This window comes from Ranitomeya variabilis, chromosome 1 (assembly GCF_051348905.1).
Source record: "Ranitomeya variabilis isolate aRanVar5 chromosome 1, aRanVar5.hap1, whole genome shotgun sequence".
Classification (NCBI taxonomy): Eukaryota; Metazoa; Chordata; class Amphibia; order Anura; family Dendrobatidae; genus Ranitomeya; species Ranitomeya variabilis.
The window spans coordinates 714,660,153-714,680,967 of NC_135232.1; the positions used below are offsets into that span (position 1 = coordinate 714,660,153).

General features: G+C 47.7%; 1 protein-coding gene across 18 annotated transcripts in view; it reads right to left on the minus strand.

Moving 5' to 3' along the window:
- The window catches only part of NRXN3 (neurexin 3), a 573,277-nt gene that overhangs the window by 40,105 nt on the left and 512,357 nt on the right, over positions 1 to 20,815 (minus strand). For all 18 annotated transcript variants that reach the window (XR_013216505.1, XR_013216504.1, XR_013216506.1 and 15 more), the window contains 2 exons: positions 6,551 to 6,722; positions 1,358 to 1,435 (listed from right to left, as the gene is read on the minus strand). Coding sequence is in view for 12 of the 18 variants with exons in the window: in XM_077267475.1 (XP_077123590.1) it covers positions 1,358 to 1,435; positions 6,551 to 6,722 (250 nt within the window). In the remaining 6 variants the exon portion in view is untranslated. The remainder of the gene's footprint in view (positions 1 to 1,357; positions 1,436 to 6,550; positions 6,723 to 20,815) is intronic.

Genomic DNA, 20,815 nt, shown 5'->3' on the forward strand with positions numbered 1-20,815 from the left:
ACCTCAGCAAAATATGAAAAAATAATCAGCCATCCTCCTACCACGAGCAACATTAGGAGCAATGCAGAGGATCGGTCAGCAAATGCTGCTGGGAATGCAGTGCGATGGGAGTACTGCCATCCTGATGTGGAGTGCTAGATCGTGATCTCCAGACACAGGAGCCGCCATGGCTGAGGGCAGTGGCGATGCCACACACAGTGAGCCACTTACCATCACGCCATTAATCACAGTTTCACAGCTGGACATTCGTGTCTTTTCTACAGATCAGGGTCAATTACAGACCAGGCGTGGAGATAATGCAGAAAAATAGCGGCTTCAGACTAGAAAATAGAAAGGCCTCAGATATAGCCTGCTCGAATGGTGGCAGGACCGCCCCATACCACAGGCCACATCCATTGCCAGCCATTTCTACCTGTAAGTGGGAGGAGGACAAGACTCTTACATGTGGATAGTGGGTGACATCAGGCAATGAGCTCCTCGGGGGGGTGGAGAGCAGGAGGTGTGATGGGAGACTGGGCAAGAACTGGCTTTAACATCACGCACTCAGGGTCACAATTCCCACCATCTTCCTATTATGGACTATTTTTCCATCATTTTTGACCTGGATTAAAGAATTAGCAGTAAACTGTGACTCTGAGGATAAGAAAGTCAGAGCCAGGTCTCTCCTCTGCAAGCTCATGCAAGTTCCTCTGCAAGCTAATGGGTTGGAAAGACAGGCAAAAAAGGCGTCAGAAGTCCTGGGTTACAGGTCACTGCCCTGACCGGACAAGTGCAGGGATATTGCAGCTTTATATCAGGTCCACCCTATAAATTCATCCTCAGCTGACCCTGGTCCTGACCCTCACTGACGTCCGGCTGCCCTGTCATTCAGAATTGTGGACCTACCTGGAGACAAAGGACAATGTGGGACAAGATCACACAACGCCTCTTACTACTGTCTTTTCAGAAAATATTTCCTTACATTATTAGGAAGGTGCAGGTGATGAATGATCCAGTGCTCAGAGATCTCATGCATCAACCACCAGAAAACAGCAGCAGATCAATGGAAATGGATGGCAGCCAAGACATGCAGGAGTCCAGGAGTCGACCCATCGCCATCAGCCCAGATCAGTTCGAACGGGAGATTCAGGCTGATGAGGTCTCCCCGAGATCTTGTCTTCATTGCACCATACACAAGCGGATCTCTATATTATACCCCATAGGCGGAGGATTATACTGCATGGCATCACAGAGGATACATGTATGAACCCTCTGAACACGGCCTCATTAATGTATCCGAGTCGCGGAGCAAAGCGTGCCCGCCATTGCACATCAGCATGCAGAACAGGGTCATGCAGGGTCACACCTATGTAGTTACCTTTGTCTTGCTGGCCGTCGTCTGGGTTCCGAGGCAACTTATAGGACAGCTTCGGTTTTTGGTGCAGCTCGGTATTGCCTTAAGGTTCAAAAGACAGTGTTATTGGGGGTTAGCATTGGTGGCATGTGGTGTACAATACTTGAAGAGCTTTGGCCTCAGAGGTCAGGCTCGTCACATTACAACTACACTTGTCCATTCAGCGCCACTTCTACCATGTGTGACATCATGGACGTGTCAGATGTGCAATCACCGATGGCCCACGCGGCTGCTGCTACCCCAGCATGGATATATCCGCCCACACATTGCAACTCCTAGGTCACCTTACAATTAGATTTAATCTGCTCCAATAGGAAATCCACAAAAGAAGCCAAAATCAAACTGCAAGATTATTCCCACCACAACTGTGTACAAAAAGGAAGAGAAACCTTAAATCTCCAGCCACAGAGCAGAGAGTGAAGAACATGCTATACGTGTCGTCAACTAGACTCAACAAACTCTTAAGTCCCCTGGCCGGAGATGAAGTCTCTGGGTTCCCTCCAGTCACCTTCTCCACACTAGACGAAGACAAGGATCATTTCTGTGAGTGGCTAGATAAACGGCAGAGGAGCTGGACTGCTCTTTCACTCCCATAGGACTTTCTACAGATGATGCAGTGACAGATGGATGCAACTCGCTGTCAAAGTCACTTACAAGACAAGCAGCTAAAAGCCCCGGGATATTGTAAGAGAAGCCTCCGTGTGTCCCTGTAAAGTGTCTGCATCCTGATCTGATCGTCTGCTGCGAGCGTGAATGTAATGTGCAGACGACTGAGTGAGAACAAGGCGTTTACAGATCTGTGCAACAACACCAGGCGCCTGCAAGACAACTTGGGAGTCTGCACGTTATAAGCCAGGAGCATCAGGGTCGGTCCACTTAAAGAGCACTCGGAGCCTTGGACACAGGGATACACCTTGTGCATGCACCATTCCCAGCACGCCAGGGACAGCCACACACTTTCTGATGTATGGCTGCAGCTTTTACAAACGGGCTGACTGATGGAGGAGGGAGACCTGGGCCAGCAAAGGGATAGACAAGTCGCTCTTAGCTATAGGACTTGATATGTGAATAAAAAACCACAGTAAACATACAGGACATTGTCCTTTTAATTACGGGTTGTTCTTTTTGTTTGTTTTTTTCAGTTTAGAAATGCATTTCCTGTACTCATCATGTTAAGCCATCTGCGTCTTCTGCCCGTGCTGCTCTTAGGACACAACCAGGAGGTATGAACATACCCAAAATCCACATAGAAGGTTTATGACCCACAGCGACTTCCCCAGGACAATGCACGACTGCCAAAGGCAACCAAGATCTTAGACAACACAGTAAAGAAGGAAAAAGAAACTAGTCTGACAATGTGGATGGGAGGTACAAACATTGCAGGAGCAGACCCAGCGTATAGTCTATTCATCCTCATCACATCCTCGTAGATACGCTTTTCTCTAGAAGACAGAAGTGTGCTGTTCCTGCTCTTGCATTGGCAGCATTTAATCTAAGGATTATTGGGAGGATTACACCTCTACCTTATAAAGATCACTGTATTCTGTGTCAGATCAGAGGCAGCAGAGCAAAGATCGGAGAGATCAGGGGGAGATGGCAGCACTGACACTGCTGGAGACCTGGGACATCTCCCGACGCCCTCTTGTGACGCCATCCTCCGACATCCTCTACCAACGCCATCCCCTGACGTCATCAGTCTGCAAGATGCCTAGTTAAATGACCACAAACCGAGCCCACGGATCTGTAACAGATCTCTCAATGCACAGGCTGCCATTGTCCTCAGCAGAACAGTTCCTATTTACACAGGACGATGCGCTGCCAAGAATGATCTTTTGTGCAAACCAAAAGATCATTCACTCAACAAATAAGCAAAAATTTTGGCACTTAGACTGCAAGCTTATCATGCAAGGAGCGGTCACAGGAACACTCACTGTCGATATCTGTGCAGTGCAAATCTTCATACAGTACGGGACAGATGGATCTGACAATGTTCAAAAAAAGAACCTGATCTACCAGCTACCGTCTAAGAGGCCGGAAACCTATCAAACCCGCCACAGTCTCTCCATGGAGTGTCACCAGGCCAGCACTAATCCCATCCAGTTCTGCGCTTCCTGCTCTGGATCTGCACATTCTTTTGGGCTTTGTCTGAAACTCTAGAAGTCGAGTAGATTTCTGGATTCATTGTGACCCAGCACTAGAATACTGCCCTAATTTCTCAGGATGATATGCAGACACTACTGAGCTGGTGAAGCCCCTGCTGCTCTGGCACTGTCACCCCGGCCCCCTGCAGTCCTTGCTGACGACGTCCTGCTTATAACATTTGACCACTGCAGCCAGTAAACGATCTTGATTAGCTGCAGCGTGCACTTGTTGTAGATGGGATGTCACTGCTGCCATCCTGTGAACAAGACAGGGAGCGGTGGAGAGTCGGCTCCGGAGAAGCATGGACTATTCCTACTGATCGGTCTTTGGGAGACCCGTTAAAGGAGATCACCAGTCCATAAAATAAAGAGAATTAGTCCCTGGAAGTCATCTCTGTCCTTATTACTATCTAATATATAAAGCTGAATGTGTGTATGTATGTGTGTATGTATGTCCGCGGATTGGCATCTGAACCGTCGCAGCTACAGCCACAAAATTTTGCACAGTCACACGTCTGGACCCCGAGAGCGTCATAGGCTATATTGTGAGGTGAAATTTTAACCCCGCGCTTTCCAATTCACCAAACAATTTTGCCCCTATCTACATAATGGGGAAAAAGTGAAAGGAAAAGTGTTGGAGGCGTCGCAGCTACAGGCACAAAATTTTGCACAGTCACACGTCTGGACCCTGAGAGCGTCAAAGCTATGTTGTGAGGTGAAATTTTAACCCCGTGCTTTCCAATTCACCAAACAATTTTGCCCCTATCTACATAATGGGGAAAAAATGAAAGGAAAAGTGTTGGAGGCAAATTAACAGCTGCCAGAAGTGAACATGGGGGACTTAAAGAATGAGAGCGATGGCGCCAAAGAGTATATACTGTACAGTTGCTAAGGTGGGGCCCCGACATGGGATAATCACCACACCACCACGGGGATATGAACACACACACAAAATAAACACACACTACCACGTGCTCGAACACATATACCACCCTCAGCGCACATTTCACCACACATACACCAACCTCGCCACATAAAAGTTGAAACACAAAAGTCGCCGCTCAAAACTCGCCACGCGCAAAACTCTCCACATGCAAAAAACTCGCCACACGTGCAAAACTCACCTCATGGAAAACTCGCCACACGCAAAACTTGCACACGCGGAAAAATTGCCACATGCACAAAAGTTGCAACACATGCAAAAGTTGCCTCACACAAAACTTGCACATACTCAAAAGGCACAACACATAAAACTCGCCACGCGCAAAACTCGCCATGCGCAAAACTTGCTGCACACAACTTGCTACACTAACCTGTCACATGCAACTCGACACACAAAAAGTTGCTACACGCATGTCGCCACACAAAACTCATCTCACAAAAGTCGCTACATGCATGTCGCCACACGCAACTCAACACACACAACTTGACACACGAAACTCGCCCTAAAACACATACAAGTCTGGTATTATCCTTCAAAAATAAAAATCTGATTAATAAGCAGACAAACTACAAGAGCAACAAATGTACCATATAGGAATCCGGCAGCTGTCAGTCACATGACCAGTCTATTATGTGTATGTGTGAGCTAATATATACTGCCAGGGGGTGGGCTTACTGTTGGCTGGGGATTTATCAGGCTGCCAATTTAGCTTACAAATACTGAGGTAAAAATACTGACCAAATAACGTGTGAACGAGGTCTAATACAGGAGGAGATGACATACAGATATATACTATATACAGGAGAGATGACACAGGTATATACTATATAGAGGAGGAGATGACATACAGGTACATACTACATACAGCAGGAGATGACATACAGGTATATACTATATACAGAAGGAGATGACACAGGTATATACAGGAGCAGATTACCTACAGGTATATAGTATATACAGGAGGAGATGACATACAGGTATATGCTATGTATAGGAGGAGATGACATACAGGTATATACTATATACAGGGGAGATGACACACAGCAGGTATATACTATATACAGGGGAGATGACATACAGGTATATACTATATACAGGAGATGACATACAGGTGTATACTATATATAAGGGAGATGACAAACATGTATATACTGAGGTGAAAATGAGAGGTGTGAGGTGAAAATGAAAAGGTGTGAGTGCAAAATGAGAGGAGTGAGGGAAAATAGTGGAGTGATCGGAAAATGACAGATGTGAGGTCGAAATGACAAGTGTTAGGGGGGAATGAGAGGAGTGAGGGGGAAAATAAGAGGAGTGAGGGGGAAAATGAGAGGTGTGAGGGAGAAAATGAGAGATGTGAGGGGGAAAATGAAAGATGTGATGGGGAAAATGAGAGGCGTGATGGGAAAATAAGAGAAGTGAGGTGCTATAACTAACCACAGATATTTACTATGCCCAGGCAACGCCGGGCTCTTCAGCTAGCTTAGATTTACAATCTCCATGCTTTTCTCATGGTCAACTTTATGTGGCCTTTTCAAGAGTTGGAACAGCCAAAAATCTGTTTGTCTTTGCACCTGAAGGAAAAACTAAGAATGTCGTTTATCAAAAGATCAAAAGGCTCTCGAATAAGTAGTAGAAGATTACTTCACATTACTTGGCCAATTTAGTTAAATCTGTGTGGAATATCTCTGGTGTTGAAATATATGTTGTAAAATGCTTCTATTAGCTTAGTTTTTGCCTTTTAATAATTACATTTCTATCTATTTGTTTTGTGGTTTTTTTGTGCAGAATAAATTTTTGTTAACACATTCTATTTTGCTAACAGCAGTTATTACCCCGGGCGAAGCCGGGTAGTACAGCTAGTTTTCTATACAATTACTTGTAATTCCAGGTGCTCTCCCTGGACATTATCTCCCCATGAAGACCCCTAATAATTCAGCAGTCACACAGTAGAGAGATGAAACCTTTACAGAGCCGAGAATCCTTTCATTATAAAGCGTCAGCTCTCCGGCTGCCCATTAACCCTGCATCTCACCGCGTCCCCACTAGACACGTATATGTAGTGTGTGAGGATACCTCCGGGGTAGTATTCATTTACAGGCCAGTTATCCACTTGTAGAGTTGCGTTCCCTCCGTTCCGTGTGTATTTCACCACATGGTATTTGCCGTCATTCACCGGGGTACTGTCTTCACGTATGGAGATATCCATTAACCCAATGTTAAACGTGACCCCAACCTTCCCCTGCTCCTGTAGGGAAAAGAGAAAGAAAAAGATCAGAAACAAATGCACACGACAGAGACATGTCTGTCCTCCCCACCGGTGTCTGAGCTTCTGGCTGCTTCAGGTGATACAACCATCTGTCCATTCTGTCATTGCCCCCTATACAGCCATTTTAGGTCACCGATTCAACAATCACTGTGGTTAAAGGAAGAACGACAGCCGAACCAAGCACAGGCTCCTGGTGCACCCGTGGCACAGCCAAACATTTCAGGGTGCACAGAGTGCCTGTGCTTGGTTTGACCAGTCATTCTGTGCTGAAAGGCCCCATTAAGGGTTATGTGTTCCTTAGATGAGGTCCAGTCTCACAGAGTAAAAGCCTGAATACATTCATGACAATTGAGAAGAAAAGCTGCGGCTTCATCCTCGGCTGCAGCACTCGTTACTGCTGCTCCAGGACCAATCTGGGAACATTGGCAGATCAAATTCAGGGGACTTTTATGATCAGTCACATACAAGCATAGAACTTTATAAATCACAGAAAAGGAAGTTCTCCTGAAAAAAAGGAAAGAAAGGCCAAAAAGATAATGAAGCCATGTAATGCCGATCAGCAGAGATAACGCAGCTTCATGTCCTTATACTGAGTGTCACTCCTGTAATGTCCCAGTGCCGCCGCTGTACATCCCTCCCAACCTCAGTAAGATCACCTTACATTCCCCTCATAATTCACTTAAAGACCCTCAGGATGGCAGGAGATGGGTACTATTGGGGTCTTCACAAGCTGCAGTATAGCGCTGTTCATACAGAGGAGCCCTGACAGAGGAACCGTCATTGCAGAAAATGATAAGTTGGCATCAAAAAGTTGCTCTCAGATGTGGGGATGCAGGATTGTGACAGTGAGCCAGTCACTGCCTGGCCTGCCCTCGTCTGTCCCAGATACTAGGGATCTGCGCACATCTGGGGGTCAGTCCTGGTAAAACATAGGTAGCAGCCGCTCCTGCAGACTCTTTCCATGTAGCCTATGTTGCAAGGTAAAATTCAAGGCCGTAGGAGAGAAAGCACAGATAAGGGAACCTCACATTTCAGGAGAAGACCTGGACCTGTAACCTCTGCCACGGTGCATGAAAGAGCAGGGAAGTATTCCTCTGATCTAGAAGTGGATTATGTGTGATTATGTGAAATTTGTCCATCTTGTGATCAGTGCCCATCGAGCCACCCACGCTCTGAACATCAGGAAAATGCATCTTGCAAGAAGCTTTTAATGCTTTCTCCCATCCCTCTGCTCTCCGGAGCTGGAACAGAGGAACCAGAGATGCTGAGGACATGAGTAATTTGGGTCATAAGCCGAGAAGTAGAAAGGAGAGGCGACGTGGTGGTGGAAGGGATGGAGCCGATAACTTCCGGATCACCAGAGTACGTGTTGTGGCTGCCTGAATACCGGGGGTCTATACACAGTCAGCTCCACCAGCCCCACACATATGGACCCAGCTAGTGGTAGGACAAAAGTCAGAAATAGAAAGAAAAATGGCACCAGAAAGACCAGCCCTATGTATAAAGAACATCGGTAACAAAACAACTATGTGTCAGTCAGGGTTAAAGCAGCGGACAAGCCAAGATCTGAGCTTTACAGTTACCCACAAATCATTATTTTCCAAAAGTTGACAAACAAAATCGGCAGCCATAATGGATGTCACACAATCTGAACCTTTCTGGACTTGACAATATAGAGATGGCCCGACAATCACATTTGCATAATCTTCACTAACAATTAAGTATAAAATGTTGACTTTACCAAGTAAACAAGCCATTAAACCGTCTTGGCGACGTGGTCTGCTGGTGACTGATCTGCGGCCAGTCCCAGGTTTGGCTGCACGCTCTCCATAGATGGTCACCGAGCTCTTCCTAGGCTTGTAAACAGCACTCATTAAAGGGGTGCGCTGCTACGACCTGCCCCCAAACAACACAAGGCTTGTGCAGCATCTCCATCAGTCCGCGTAGTGTCTGGCACTAATCCATTTCTCATTAAACACATAGCACTGGCAGGACCACAGTGCCGCTCGCGGCTCATCACCGACGGCTCAGTCATTAACAAGAGCTCGTCACAAGATCATGATGAATCTATCTGTAATTAGGCACTTTTGGATTAATCAATTTCAATTTCTACCTTGACTGCAGCACGAGAAATCTATGCGCCCGAATAGAGACCCCCGGAGCGTCATCACAGGGACATCTCAGCACAGGGACATGGACATATAATATGAGGACTGAACAGGTCACTGCTCGTCCCCATGCGCAGACATTTAGGCAGCTATAGTATTAGAGATGGACCCACAAATCAATAGTTACAGCGGGGTGATCAATCGTCTCCAGTCTCTGCAGCAGCTTGATGAATAGCCCCCTGTAGTATTGACAGGGGACGAGTGGATGAGTCCAGGACGCCGAAGGCTTGTACACAGCAATTCTCATTTCTTGTTTATCATCAATAGTGGCAGAAATATTAGTGAGCATCATCCCCAGGAGCGGCCGCTCCCTCACCCCAATGCCCTCTGCACAGTACTCCAGCCCAGATGTAGAACTCTACAGTAACAAAGGATCTCGCACTGGAACAGAAACCCCAGATTCAGCCCCCGCACATTTGGTGAGCCCCCTCCCGACTGCTCCATACACAGGGACCCATCAGCTTGGCAGGTTCTCTATGCGAGAGTTGCTGCTGGATTCAGAGGTTTCTCTCTAGGGAGAACGTAAACAGGCCGAATCCTTTACTCTCCAACATCATCTATGCGGGAGAGTCAGGAGATAATGTATCTGGCGGTCTTCACAATCGTGAAAGTTGGACAGAAAGGACTGGTTAGAAAGCTACAAGTTCAGCAAGAACCCCTCTCTTCTGCTGCTCTCAGTAGGACCACCTGCCGGACCCCGAGGCTTCACAGTGCAGCGACAATAGACGTTCAGGTCGTGTTCACATGAACTTCAGTTGCTGCAAATAGACGAGATACCGTATGGAAAGGAATACACATCAGTCATTAATTTTCGAAAAGGGGTTGTCCACCTTTGGGGTCTTTTTTTGTTATCTTACATGTAATTGGGAGAACCACATCTTTTTTTTTTTTTTTTACTATGGGTTTACATAAAATCTTTTGCACAGTTTTCTTTGAACAACCACCGAGTTGCACAGTCTACTGTCTCTTGTGACTGTCTGACAAGGAGTTTGCAAGTCTTATCTGTCTCTTTCTGAGCTCCTCACTACAGATTTATGACCACGGACCATGTCAGAGCCAAACGTGGAGGGAAACAATGCGTCTGGAAAAGTCAAACAGTGCAAAATGTCAGAGCCAAGGATTCTCCTCCAAAGTATGTTTTATGCTAATATTCACTGACGTTTCTGGTGCCAAATTAATAAAAACAGCGCACGCTGTTCATGAATGTTGTGAAATTTTATTTTTTTTTAAAAAAAAGTTATTTTTATGGGGGGGTTTTAATCAGTTTTGCGACTTTCCAGTGCATCATTTCTTATGTTCTGCTAAACTGTTGCAAAAATTGCATCAACATGTCAGGTGTACATAAAATCACTCCAGAACATTGGCAACAAATTCTGCAACTTCTCAAACTGCCTCAAAGATGAATCGGACTACAACATCTGGAGACAAATGGAAAGATAAATATGGAAGAAAAAAAGACAAAACAACGAACGAAATTAAAAAGAACAAAAAAACCAGGCCCAACGTATTGAGCAGCTTATATATAATCAAAGCCAAAACCTGGGGAGGACCACCATCCTACCGACTGTCAGGCTTTTCCTATAAACAGCAGGTAAAGGATGCAGCCACAGTCTCTGGTGTGTTACAGGGACATCAGTCATTACAGCCTCTCGGCTCTTAATCACATGTGGAAAAGACAGATGGAGACTCTGCATCTACATCACATTACTGCCGAACGGTTGTGACGGTTATGGAGCAGAACTGGTGTCACCCCCATCTGCCCCCTCTCGCCAGCATTAATTATTCACTAGGCTTCCAGGTCTCCCCATGGTGGAGCCGGCGGCAGCCTCACGTCCTCCACAAGGCACACGTCTATTTTAGGCTTGTCTGTCAGCCGACCTTGTGCTGAGCTCCATGAATCAGATGAGCGTTCATTGCAGAGTATATATCGCATGGACGAGATGGTGGCAGAACTTATGGACACTCGTGAGTGGATTCCTGGGTTAATATCACAATCTATTACAGTGTCAGCAGCAAAAATTGCTCAGTGTCGGGCTGCAGACTCGCCAAAAAGGCAGGGCCAGCAAACCTCGGAGGCCGGCATATGTAGTCCTCACATAAGAAAAGTCTGCGTGCTGGCATGTAAGGCTCGGTGCCAGTGTGTCTGTGGCTTGTGTCGGTGTGGAGCTTGGGCCTCTGGTGAAAGGGATCACATTATATATGAGCACAGAACAATTCTTGTTCATTCCTTGATCATATCCAGAATGTACCTGAACCTACATGGGATAGAAAGGACGCAGATAGCAGATCTCCGTGGTGCCATTCATCACATGCTGCCATGTTACTGCCGAGTTTGCTGGGATCTCTGGACTGCAATGAAACAAATACCTTACACATATCTCTCAGCAAAGTATCCCACTAGTACACAGAAATGCCCCCAGACAAGCCTGCTTTTCTCCGGCTCTTGTGAAAATCAATTTTAGTCTGTTCCACAATATGTGAGTCTTTGAAGTGAAGCGGGGCATGCGAGCCATGTCTGAGCCGGAATGGAGCTGCTGTCTAGATGCCAATTATCCTAGAGGGCCGAGGAGTCAGGGTGGCACAGGGGGTCATCCAGGCACACACCAATTCAAAGAGCTCTATCTTTAATGGAAATACCCTTCAGAAGGGATTCTGGATCAGAACGGCTTCAATTCAATTATCAGCTCAGGGCAAAGTGAGGCAGAAAACACAGACGAAAAAAGAGACACTGAATGTGGGAAGATGCAGGAACAGAACAAGCCAAGATAAATGTAAGGACCAAAGATGGTAACTGAAGCCAATAGAAGGAACCTCGTGAAAAAAGGTAACACAACTTCTGATCACACCATGGAGGACAGAAGGATGGCTGCCGAGAGGAAAACCACAAGAAACAGCAATCCTTAGGGTATGTTCCCACGTTCAGGATTGCCTCAGGATTTGTTCAGGATTTATGCAGGTAAAATCCTGACCAAATCTGCACCTGAGGTCACTGGCAGGTCACCTGCGTTGTTCTTGCGTTGTTTCAGCAATGCAAGGACATGCTGCGTTCTTAAAAGACGCACCGCACGTGCGTTTTCGCGGGTGTGCCGCATGCGTCTTTTACTGCATAGCGGAGACAGGATTTCATGAAATCCCCTCCACTATGCTGTAACATGTGGACGCTGCGTTTTTGACGCTGCGGCTCAACGCAGCGTAAAAAACGCAGCGTTTCCTGAACGTGGAAACATACCCTAAGAGACCAGGACACAAATCTGCTTTACTCTCAGTGGCCTGGCAATAAGAATCGCCAATTTTCACAATTCTAACCACATTGGTTGCCTCACCCAAGCATTGTGAAATGACTGAGGGAGAGGTGACCATGGGAGCACACAGATGAGAAGAGGAGGGGGGGGGGGGGTTGTCTACAGGAGGTCCTGGGGAAGAAGAAGGGGTTGTCTACAAGAGGTCCTGGAGAAAAGGAGGGGTTATCTACAAGGGGTTGTCTACAGGGGGTCCTGGAGAAGTGGAGGGGTTATCTACAGGAGGTCCTGGAGAAGTGGAGGGGGTTGCTTACAGGAGGTCCTGGAGAAGAGGAGGGGTTGTCTACAGGAGGTCCTGAAGAAGAGGAGGGGGTTGTCTACAGGAGGTCCTGGAGAAGAGGAGGGAGTTGTTTACAGGAGGTCCTGGAGAAGAGGAGGGGGTTGTCTACAGGAGGTCCTGGAAAAGAGGAGGGGTTGTCTACAGGAGGTCCTGAAGAGGAGGGGGTTGTCTACAGGAAGTCCTGGAGGAGAGGAGGGGGTTGTTTACAGGAGGTCCTGGAGAAGAGGAGGGGGTTGTTTACAGGAGGTCCTGGAGAAGAGGAGGGGGTTGTCTACAGGAGGTCCTGGAGGAGAGGAGGGGGTTGTTTACAGAAGGTCCTGGAGGAGAGGAGGGGGTTGTTTACAGGAGGTCCTGGAGGAGAGGAGGGGGTTGTCTACAGGAGGTCCTGGAGAGAGGAGGAGGTTGTCTACAGGAGGTCCTGGAGAGGAGGAGGGGGTTGTCTACAGGAGGTCCAGGAGAAGAGGATGGGGTTGTCTACAAGAGATCCAAGAGAAGAGGAGGGGGTTGTCTACAAGAGATCCAAGAGAAGAGGAGGGGGTTGTCTACAGGAGGTCCTGGAGAAGAGGAGGGGGTGTCTACACGAGATCCTGGAGATCTTGTGTAAGAACATATTATATGATATTTTAACACTAATGTAAAATCTGTTATCCTCTACAATGTTCTCAAAGAAGTTACATATAAGGGGAAGGTGACCCGTTTCGGCACCCATTCTTCTATGAAGACTCTATACTTGCTGACAGACGGATACACATATTGTGTGACTCCTCTGCTTCCACTTAAACAATCTGTTGCTGATTGCATGGCACAACCACTCCCAGCCATGGCTGGTCTGTGCCTCACTGCTTAAGAACTGGCATGTTCTGCTCAAGCAAATTACACCCTTTCAGGCCCTCTGCAGGGAGAGCGGGGGTGTGATTGGAGATTACAAGTTGCACTAAATCCTGGACTACACAAAATGGGTTTAACCGTAACACCGCCAGTAGGTTAAGCAGCTGATCGCTTAATAGCTGACACCTACTGACCTGGCACTCTTTTCCTTTTCTGTTTAAAGAGTACAGGATATAAGTGAATAGCGATAATGTTATGGTCTTTACATTACGAGACGGTGAAGAAAGATCTCCAAAATATAAAGCACCCCCAGAATCGGCATCATGAGATATAAGTGTACAGCTCCACTAAATTACCTACACAATGTCCTGGCATCATCAGGTACAAGGAAGCAGACAACACAGGACCAGAACACCAACATCTTTCTGTCACAAGTGTGAAATGTTTCTGTTGTGGATTTACATGCTCTCCAGACTACTCTTCTCTCCCTACACTTAGCCCAAGCCAACAAACTTCTTCAATTACATGGACAAAGGACAGAAGACCTGGACAAAAATACAGACACCTACAGTTAAACCCTTCAGTATAGTGAGTCTACTCCGCTAGCAGACCACCCAGAAGGGACATTAGCATCGGTCACATAGATACAGCAACAAGTATCACTGCATCTGGTGGCCGTGCCCACGGGGCAATGCACCATCCACACTGCCTGCGCGGCATACTCTTGGTGGATTGGACATGGAGCAATGCAGTGCTAATTATTTGCAAATATTTGGTCAATGGGCTTTTCCTGAGTTCCAGAAATTAATCATGCCGGGAGCTGCTGGAAGGCAAGTCTAGTGAAACACTCCTTACCAGACAGGAAAACACATTAATTCCTTCGGCTTGCAGCAATGAAAAGTGACAGGTAAAATCTACGAAGTAGACAAAAGAAAAGACGGCAGCATCGATGGAGGACGAGTGAGTGGACATCACACATGGACAAGTCTGCGCTGCCAATCTATTTCGTCACCCTAAGGGTTAATGCACCCTGATCGGCCAGCAGAGGCCGTGCGTAAGAACACGACACCAATACACCGCTGAAATCCATAATTACTGAAAACTATCAATTATTAATCAACCAACTGCTGAATCCTCCACCAGCAAACAAAAAGGAAAAAGCCAGAAGTAGAGGAGCGGTGATTACCCCACAGGGGCTGCGGGAGCAGCCATAGTAAGAGCGGCGGGACACCTATGTGATACTAGACACGTACAACGCTGGTTGCTAAAAACTGGGGGGCAGCCGTCATCGGGGAGGTAAAACTGACCTGACAGCTGTTCAAGGGATGGATGCTGGACAGAGAAGCCGCCACCTGAACATTAAAAAGGAACAACCCCAAACCATCATCTGAGTCAATGTATCGCTCCGAGCGAGAGATGCAGCAACTCTGGGGGCTCAACAGTAGATTCCCCCCATCTCAACGATGTCTGAAGGGATATCGGGACTGTCCCCCAGAGCTGAGCGATGCAGGCAGGGAAAGGTTGCAGAGTCCCACAGGCTTGAAACAGATGCTTTCCTGTGTAGAAATCATACAGAGCGCAGAAGGCTCATAATTAGAGAATGCATAATGATCCATAAATTACTGCAGCAGCGCACACCGCACAACACCAAACTCCGGGTGCAGCTCGTACAGTGAAAATGCCATGGTCAACGGCAGCACCTACACATGTTCATCAGCGGGCTGTACATCCAGAACACTACAAGATAGACCACTACAACCATTATAACCCTCCCCAGCGACCAGGCCGAATATCAGCGTGGAGAAGCACAATTCCAACTTAGATGGAGGCTGCGCCCATGGAGTTCAGAAAAAGATGTCCAGTATCTCTCATAGCAACTCATCAGACCAAAACTGGAAGCAATCAGCAGAAGTGCGCCCCTCCACAGCCCCCGATCAGCCAGAGCAATCCTGCCCCCGATCAGCCAGAAAAATCCTGCCACCGATTTATTCTGTGCACCTCTCCACAATTCGTGCTAACTTGGTCCAACCCTCCACAACGATGAAGAGCTGCAGTCAATTCTAAAAATTTAAGGAACCAAAGATACTCCATCACAAAAACTTTATTGACCCAAGGGGAAAAAAAACAAGAGAAAAGTCATGCAGAAAAAACATGTACACCTGTTTAATGGCTTGATAAAGGTCCTGCGTGGCTGAAACATTGCATGTTTTTTTTTTGCATGATTTTTCTCTAGTGTGTACACTGGGATCAAAGTTTTTCTGAAGGAGGATACACACACACACACACAGTTGTGGCCAAAAGTATTGTCACCCCTGCAATTCAGTCAGATAATACTCAGTTTCTTCCTGAAATTGATTGCAAACACAAATTATTTGTTATTATTATCTTCATTTAATTTGTCTTAAATGAAAAAAAACACAAAAAGAATTGTCCTAAAGCCAAATTGAATATAATTCCACACCAAACATAAAAAAGGGGGTGGACAAAAGTATTGGCACTGTTCGAAAAATCATGTGATGCTTCTCTAATTTGTTTAATTAACAGCACCTGTAACTTACCTGTGGCACCTAACAGGTGTTGGCAATAACCAAATCACACTTGCAGCCAGTTGACATAGATTACAGTTGACTCAACCTCTGTCCTGTGTGTACCACAATGAGCATGGAGAAAAGAAAGAAGACCAAAGAACTGTCTGAGGACTTGAGAAACCAAATTGTGAGGAAGCATAAGCAATCTCAAGGCTACAAGTCCATCTCCAAAGACCTGAATGTTCCTGTGTCTACCGTGCGCAGTGTCATCAAGAAGTTTAAAGCCCATGGCACTGTGGCTAACCTCCCTAGATGTGGATGGAAAAGAAAAATTGACAAGAGATTTCAACGCAAGATTGTGCGGATGTTGGATAAAGAACCTCGACTAACATCCAAGCAAGTTCAAGCTGCCCTGCAGTCCGAGGGTACAACAGTGTCAACCCGTACTATCCGTCGGCATCTGAATGAAAAGGGACTGTATGGTAGGAGACCCAGGAAGACCCCACTTCTTACCCCGAGACATAAAAAGCAAGGCTGAAGTTTACCAAAACTTACCTGAAAAAGCCTAAAATGTTTTGGAAGAATGTTCTCTGGTCAGATGAGACAAAAGTAGAGGTTTTTGGGTAAAGGCATCAACATAGCATTTACAGGAGAAAAAAAGAGGCATTCAAAGAAAAGAACACGGTCCCTACAGTCAAACATGGCGGAGGTTCCCTGATGTTTTGGGGTTGCTTTGCTGCCTCTGGCACTGGACTTCTTGACCGTGTGCATGGCATTATGAAGTCTGAAGACTACCAACAAATTTTGCAGCATAATGTAGGGCCCAGTGAGAGAAAGCTGGGGCTCCCTCAGAGGTCAAGGGTCTTCCAGCAGGATGATGACCCAAAACACACTTCAAAAAGCACTAGATAATGGTTTGAGAGAAAGCACTGGAGACTTCTAAGGTGGCCAGCAATGAGTCCAGACCTGAATCCCATAGAACACCTGTGGAGAGATCTAAAAATGGCAGTTTGGAGAAGGCACCCTTCAAATATCAGGGACCTGGAGCAGTTTGCCAAAGAAGAATGGTCTAAAATTCCAGCAGAGCATTGTAAGAAACTCATTGATGGTTACCGAAAGCGGTTGGTCGCAGTTATTTTGGCTAAAGGTTGTGCAACCAAGTATTAGGCTGAGGGTGCCAATACTTTTGTCTGGTCCATTTTTGGAGTTTTGTGTGAAATGATCAATGTTTTGCTTTTTGCTTCACTCTCTTTTGTGTTTTTTCATTTAAGACAAATTAAATGAAGATAATAATACCAAAGAATTTGTGATTGCAATCATTTTCAGGAAGAAACTGAGTTTTATCGTATTATCTGACAGAATTGCAGGGGTGTCAATACTTTTGGCCACAAATATATTATATATAATGTATTTATATATATCCCTAAGGCTGCCTTATCTCACATTATACGAATGGTGTTCAACAATTTATCTACCTGGATATAAAAATACAATTTCCAGAGAATAGTGTTATTTATGGTACTTCTACTCAATATAATCCCCTGGACTTCAGTACACTTCTCCCACTTGGCTCCAATTACTGGATGCCCTCAGGACAGAAGGAAACTTCTTGATGTTGCAAGGACCCCGTTCCTGCCTCCTTGACATCATGATCATCAGGAAATTGTTGCGAGAGATAAAGTTATCACTGGGAGCTGGGGTCTGGACTCCAAGGTGAGTGGTGAAGCTCCCCGACAAAAGCTTATGATTTGCAAGACTTGTGAGCCAGCACACTGTTGTGAAACAGTAACACACCTGCCAACAACTTTCCACAGTGTTTCTCTTAGATAAAGCCGCCTCCCGTGCTACTCCCCCCCCAGAGCCGCCTCCCGTGCTACTCCCCCCCCCCAGAGCCACCTCCTGTGCTACTCCCCCCCAGAGCCGCCTCCCGTGCTACTCCCCCCCAGAGCCGCCTCCCATGCTACTCCTTCAGAGCCGCCTCCGTGCTACTCCCCCAAAGCGGCCTCCCATGCTACACCCCCCAGAGCCGCCTCCCGTGCTACTCCTCCCGAATCGGCATCCTGTGCTACTCTCCCCCCCAGAGCCGCCTCCCGTGCTACTCCCTTCCATAGAGCCACCTCCCGTGCTACTCCCCCAGAGCCGCCCCCCGTGCTACTCCCGCAGAGCCGCCTCCCGTGCTACTCCTCCAGAGCCGCCTGCCGTGCTACTCCTGAAGAGCCGCCTCCCGTGCTACTCCCCCAGAGCCGCCTGCCGTGCTACTCCCCCAGAGCCGCCTGCCGTGCTACTACCTCAGAGCCGCCTCCCGTTCTACTCCCCCAGAGCCGCCTGCCGTGCTACTCCCCCAGAGCCGCCCCCCGTGCTACTCCTCCAGAGCCGCCCCCCGTGCTACTCCTCCAGAGCCGCCTGCTGTGCTACTCCCGAAGAGCCGCCTCCCGTGCTACTCCCCCAGAGCCGCCTGCCGTGCTACTACCTCAGAGCCGCCTCCCGTTCTACTCCCCCAGAGCCGCCTGCCGTGCTACTCCCCCAGAGCCGCCCCCCGTGCTACTCCCGCAGAGCCGCCTCCCGTGCTACTCCTCCAGAGCCGCCTGCTGTGCTACTCCCGAAGAGCCGCCTCCCGTGCTACTCCCCCAGAGCCGCCTGCCGTGCTACTACCTCAGAGCCGCCTCCCGTTCTACTCCCCCAGAGCCGCCTCCCTTGCTACTTCCCCAGAGCCGCCTCCCTTGCTACTCCCCCAGAGAAGCCTTCCATTATAATCCTCTAGAGCCGCCTCTAATTATATTCCTCTAGAGCAGTATTTCCCAAACTCCAGCCCTCACGGACCCAACAGGTCATGTTTTCAGGATTTCCATAGTGTTGCACAGGTGAGACAATTCCTGATGCCTTGGTGATACTTCCACTACTTGCGCAATAATAAGGAAATCCTGAAAACATGACCCGTGGGGTCCGTGAGGACTAGAGTTTGGGAAACACTGCTCTAGAGCCACCTTCCATTATATTCCTCTAGAGCAACCTTCCATTATATTCCTCTAGAGCCACAGCTATGTTTATTAGACTTTTCTATAACTCCATCTTGGGTGATGACGATTCTCCGGAGCTGTACGATCTCAGTTTCCCACTTTCAGACTCCTTTACAACCTTGTTTTCCAGACATGGTGGAGCCTTAGTTCAGGAGAGTGGAGGTGTTAGGCAGTGTTTGGTGTGAGAGGTATACATGTCTAGCCCATGATCACACAGCGCAGATGCATTTCTCTGCTTGTCTGCTGTGATGCCAGCAGAACAGTCTTCATCCTGGCAGTAACGTGCATGGTAGAGCGGGTTTGTTATTCCACGCAGACAGGCGGAGTGGGCACCGGGGTCTCCCCAGCACTTGAAGGCTGGCAGGTGTCACCGGAGACGGTGTGTAGTGAAAGAGCTTTCCTGGAGTGTGACTGGAATTCGGCTGTCAGCAGCCTCAACTCACGCATGAGCCACCAATGTCATGGATGAGACAATCAGAGATGCAGCCATTAATCTTCCTCGGAGGGAGCGAGCTGCTGAGTGTCAGGTATGAATGCAACATCTGTTACACTGTCAAGTCTGCTGCCATACATGCCCTGAAAATCTGCCCACCGAGTGACAGCCCCCCGGGACTGATGCTTCGCACCGCTCCAGTGTGAACGAGAGCATGGAGGACAGCGTACAGTGACACCAGCCACTAGCACGAAGAGAGGCAGCAGGGGGTCCGGATCTCTGAGGACCTTGCACCCAAACGGTTACAATAGAGGCACCGACAACCAATTAACTGCAAGCTTTTTTCTTGTTAAAGGGGCTGTTAAAGGACGACTGTTCACAAGAAGCACAGGTGCTCGGGGCATCATGGCGGCCAATCATTTACACCTTCCCACCTGCTTGGTTTCCCTCAGTCTCCGCCCTTTTCTTCTCTGATTGACAGCTCTGTGTTCACAGCACCAGAGAAGGGAGGACATAGAGGAAAACCAGCAGGTGGGAGGTGCATGATGCCCTGAGCGCCTATGCCTGGTGTCATCTGTCTTTCTGTGCTGACAGCCCCTTTAATTATAATCGCACCCCAGTATTGTTTTGCCTGAAGGCGGATTTTATTTAAATTTTCTACACTGCATTATGGGGGTGACCATCATGCTTCATCTTCTGTTTCATTTACCAAAGGTCACTGGGACCAGAGACAATGGCAGACAGGATGGGACTATGGCAGCGAATTCTAGGCATGCTAGCATCTGTGACATCACTAGGAAAGTGTTGTGGGCATGCTCTGATGGGTGCAGAATGGGAGCTGTGACCTATACTGGAGTGTGTGGGCATGGTCTGTGATCGGTGTAGGTTGAGGAGCTGTGACCTATACTGGAGTGTTGAGGGCATGCTCTGTGATAGGTGCAGGTTGAGTAGCTGTGACCTATACTGGAGTGTTGTGGGCATGCTCTTATCAGTGCAGGTGGAGGTGAGCTGTGACATATACTGGAGTGTTGTGGGCATGCTCTGATCAGTGCACGTGGAGGTGAGCTGTGACATATACTGGAGTGTTGTGGGCATGCTCCGATTGGTGCAGGATGAGGAACTGTGACCTATACTGGAGTGTTGTGGGCATACCCTGATCAGTGCAGGTGGAGGTGAGCTGTCACATATACTGGAGTGTTGTGGGCATGCGCTGTGATCGATGCAGGGGGGGGTGAGCTGTGACATATACTGGAGTGTTGTGGGCATGCTCTGATCAGTGCAGGTGGAGGTGTGCTGTAACATATACTGGAGTGTTGTGGGCATGCACTGTGATCGGTGCAAGGGGAGGTGAGCTATGACATACTGGAGTGTTTTGGCAATGCTCTGTAATTGGTGCAGGTTCAGGAGCTGTGACATAGTGGAGTGTTGTGGGCATGCTCTGATCAGTGCAGGTGTAGGTGAGCTGTGACATATACTGGAGTGTTGTGGGCATGCTCAGATCAGTGCAGGTGGAGGTGAG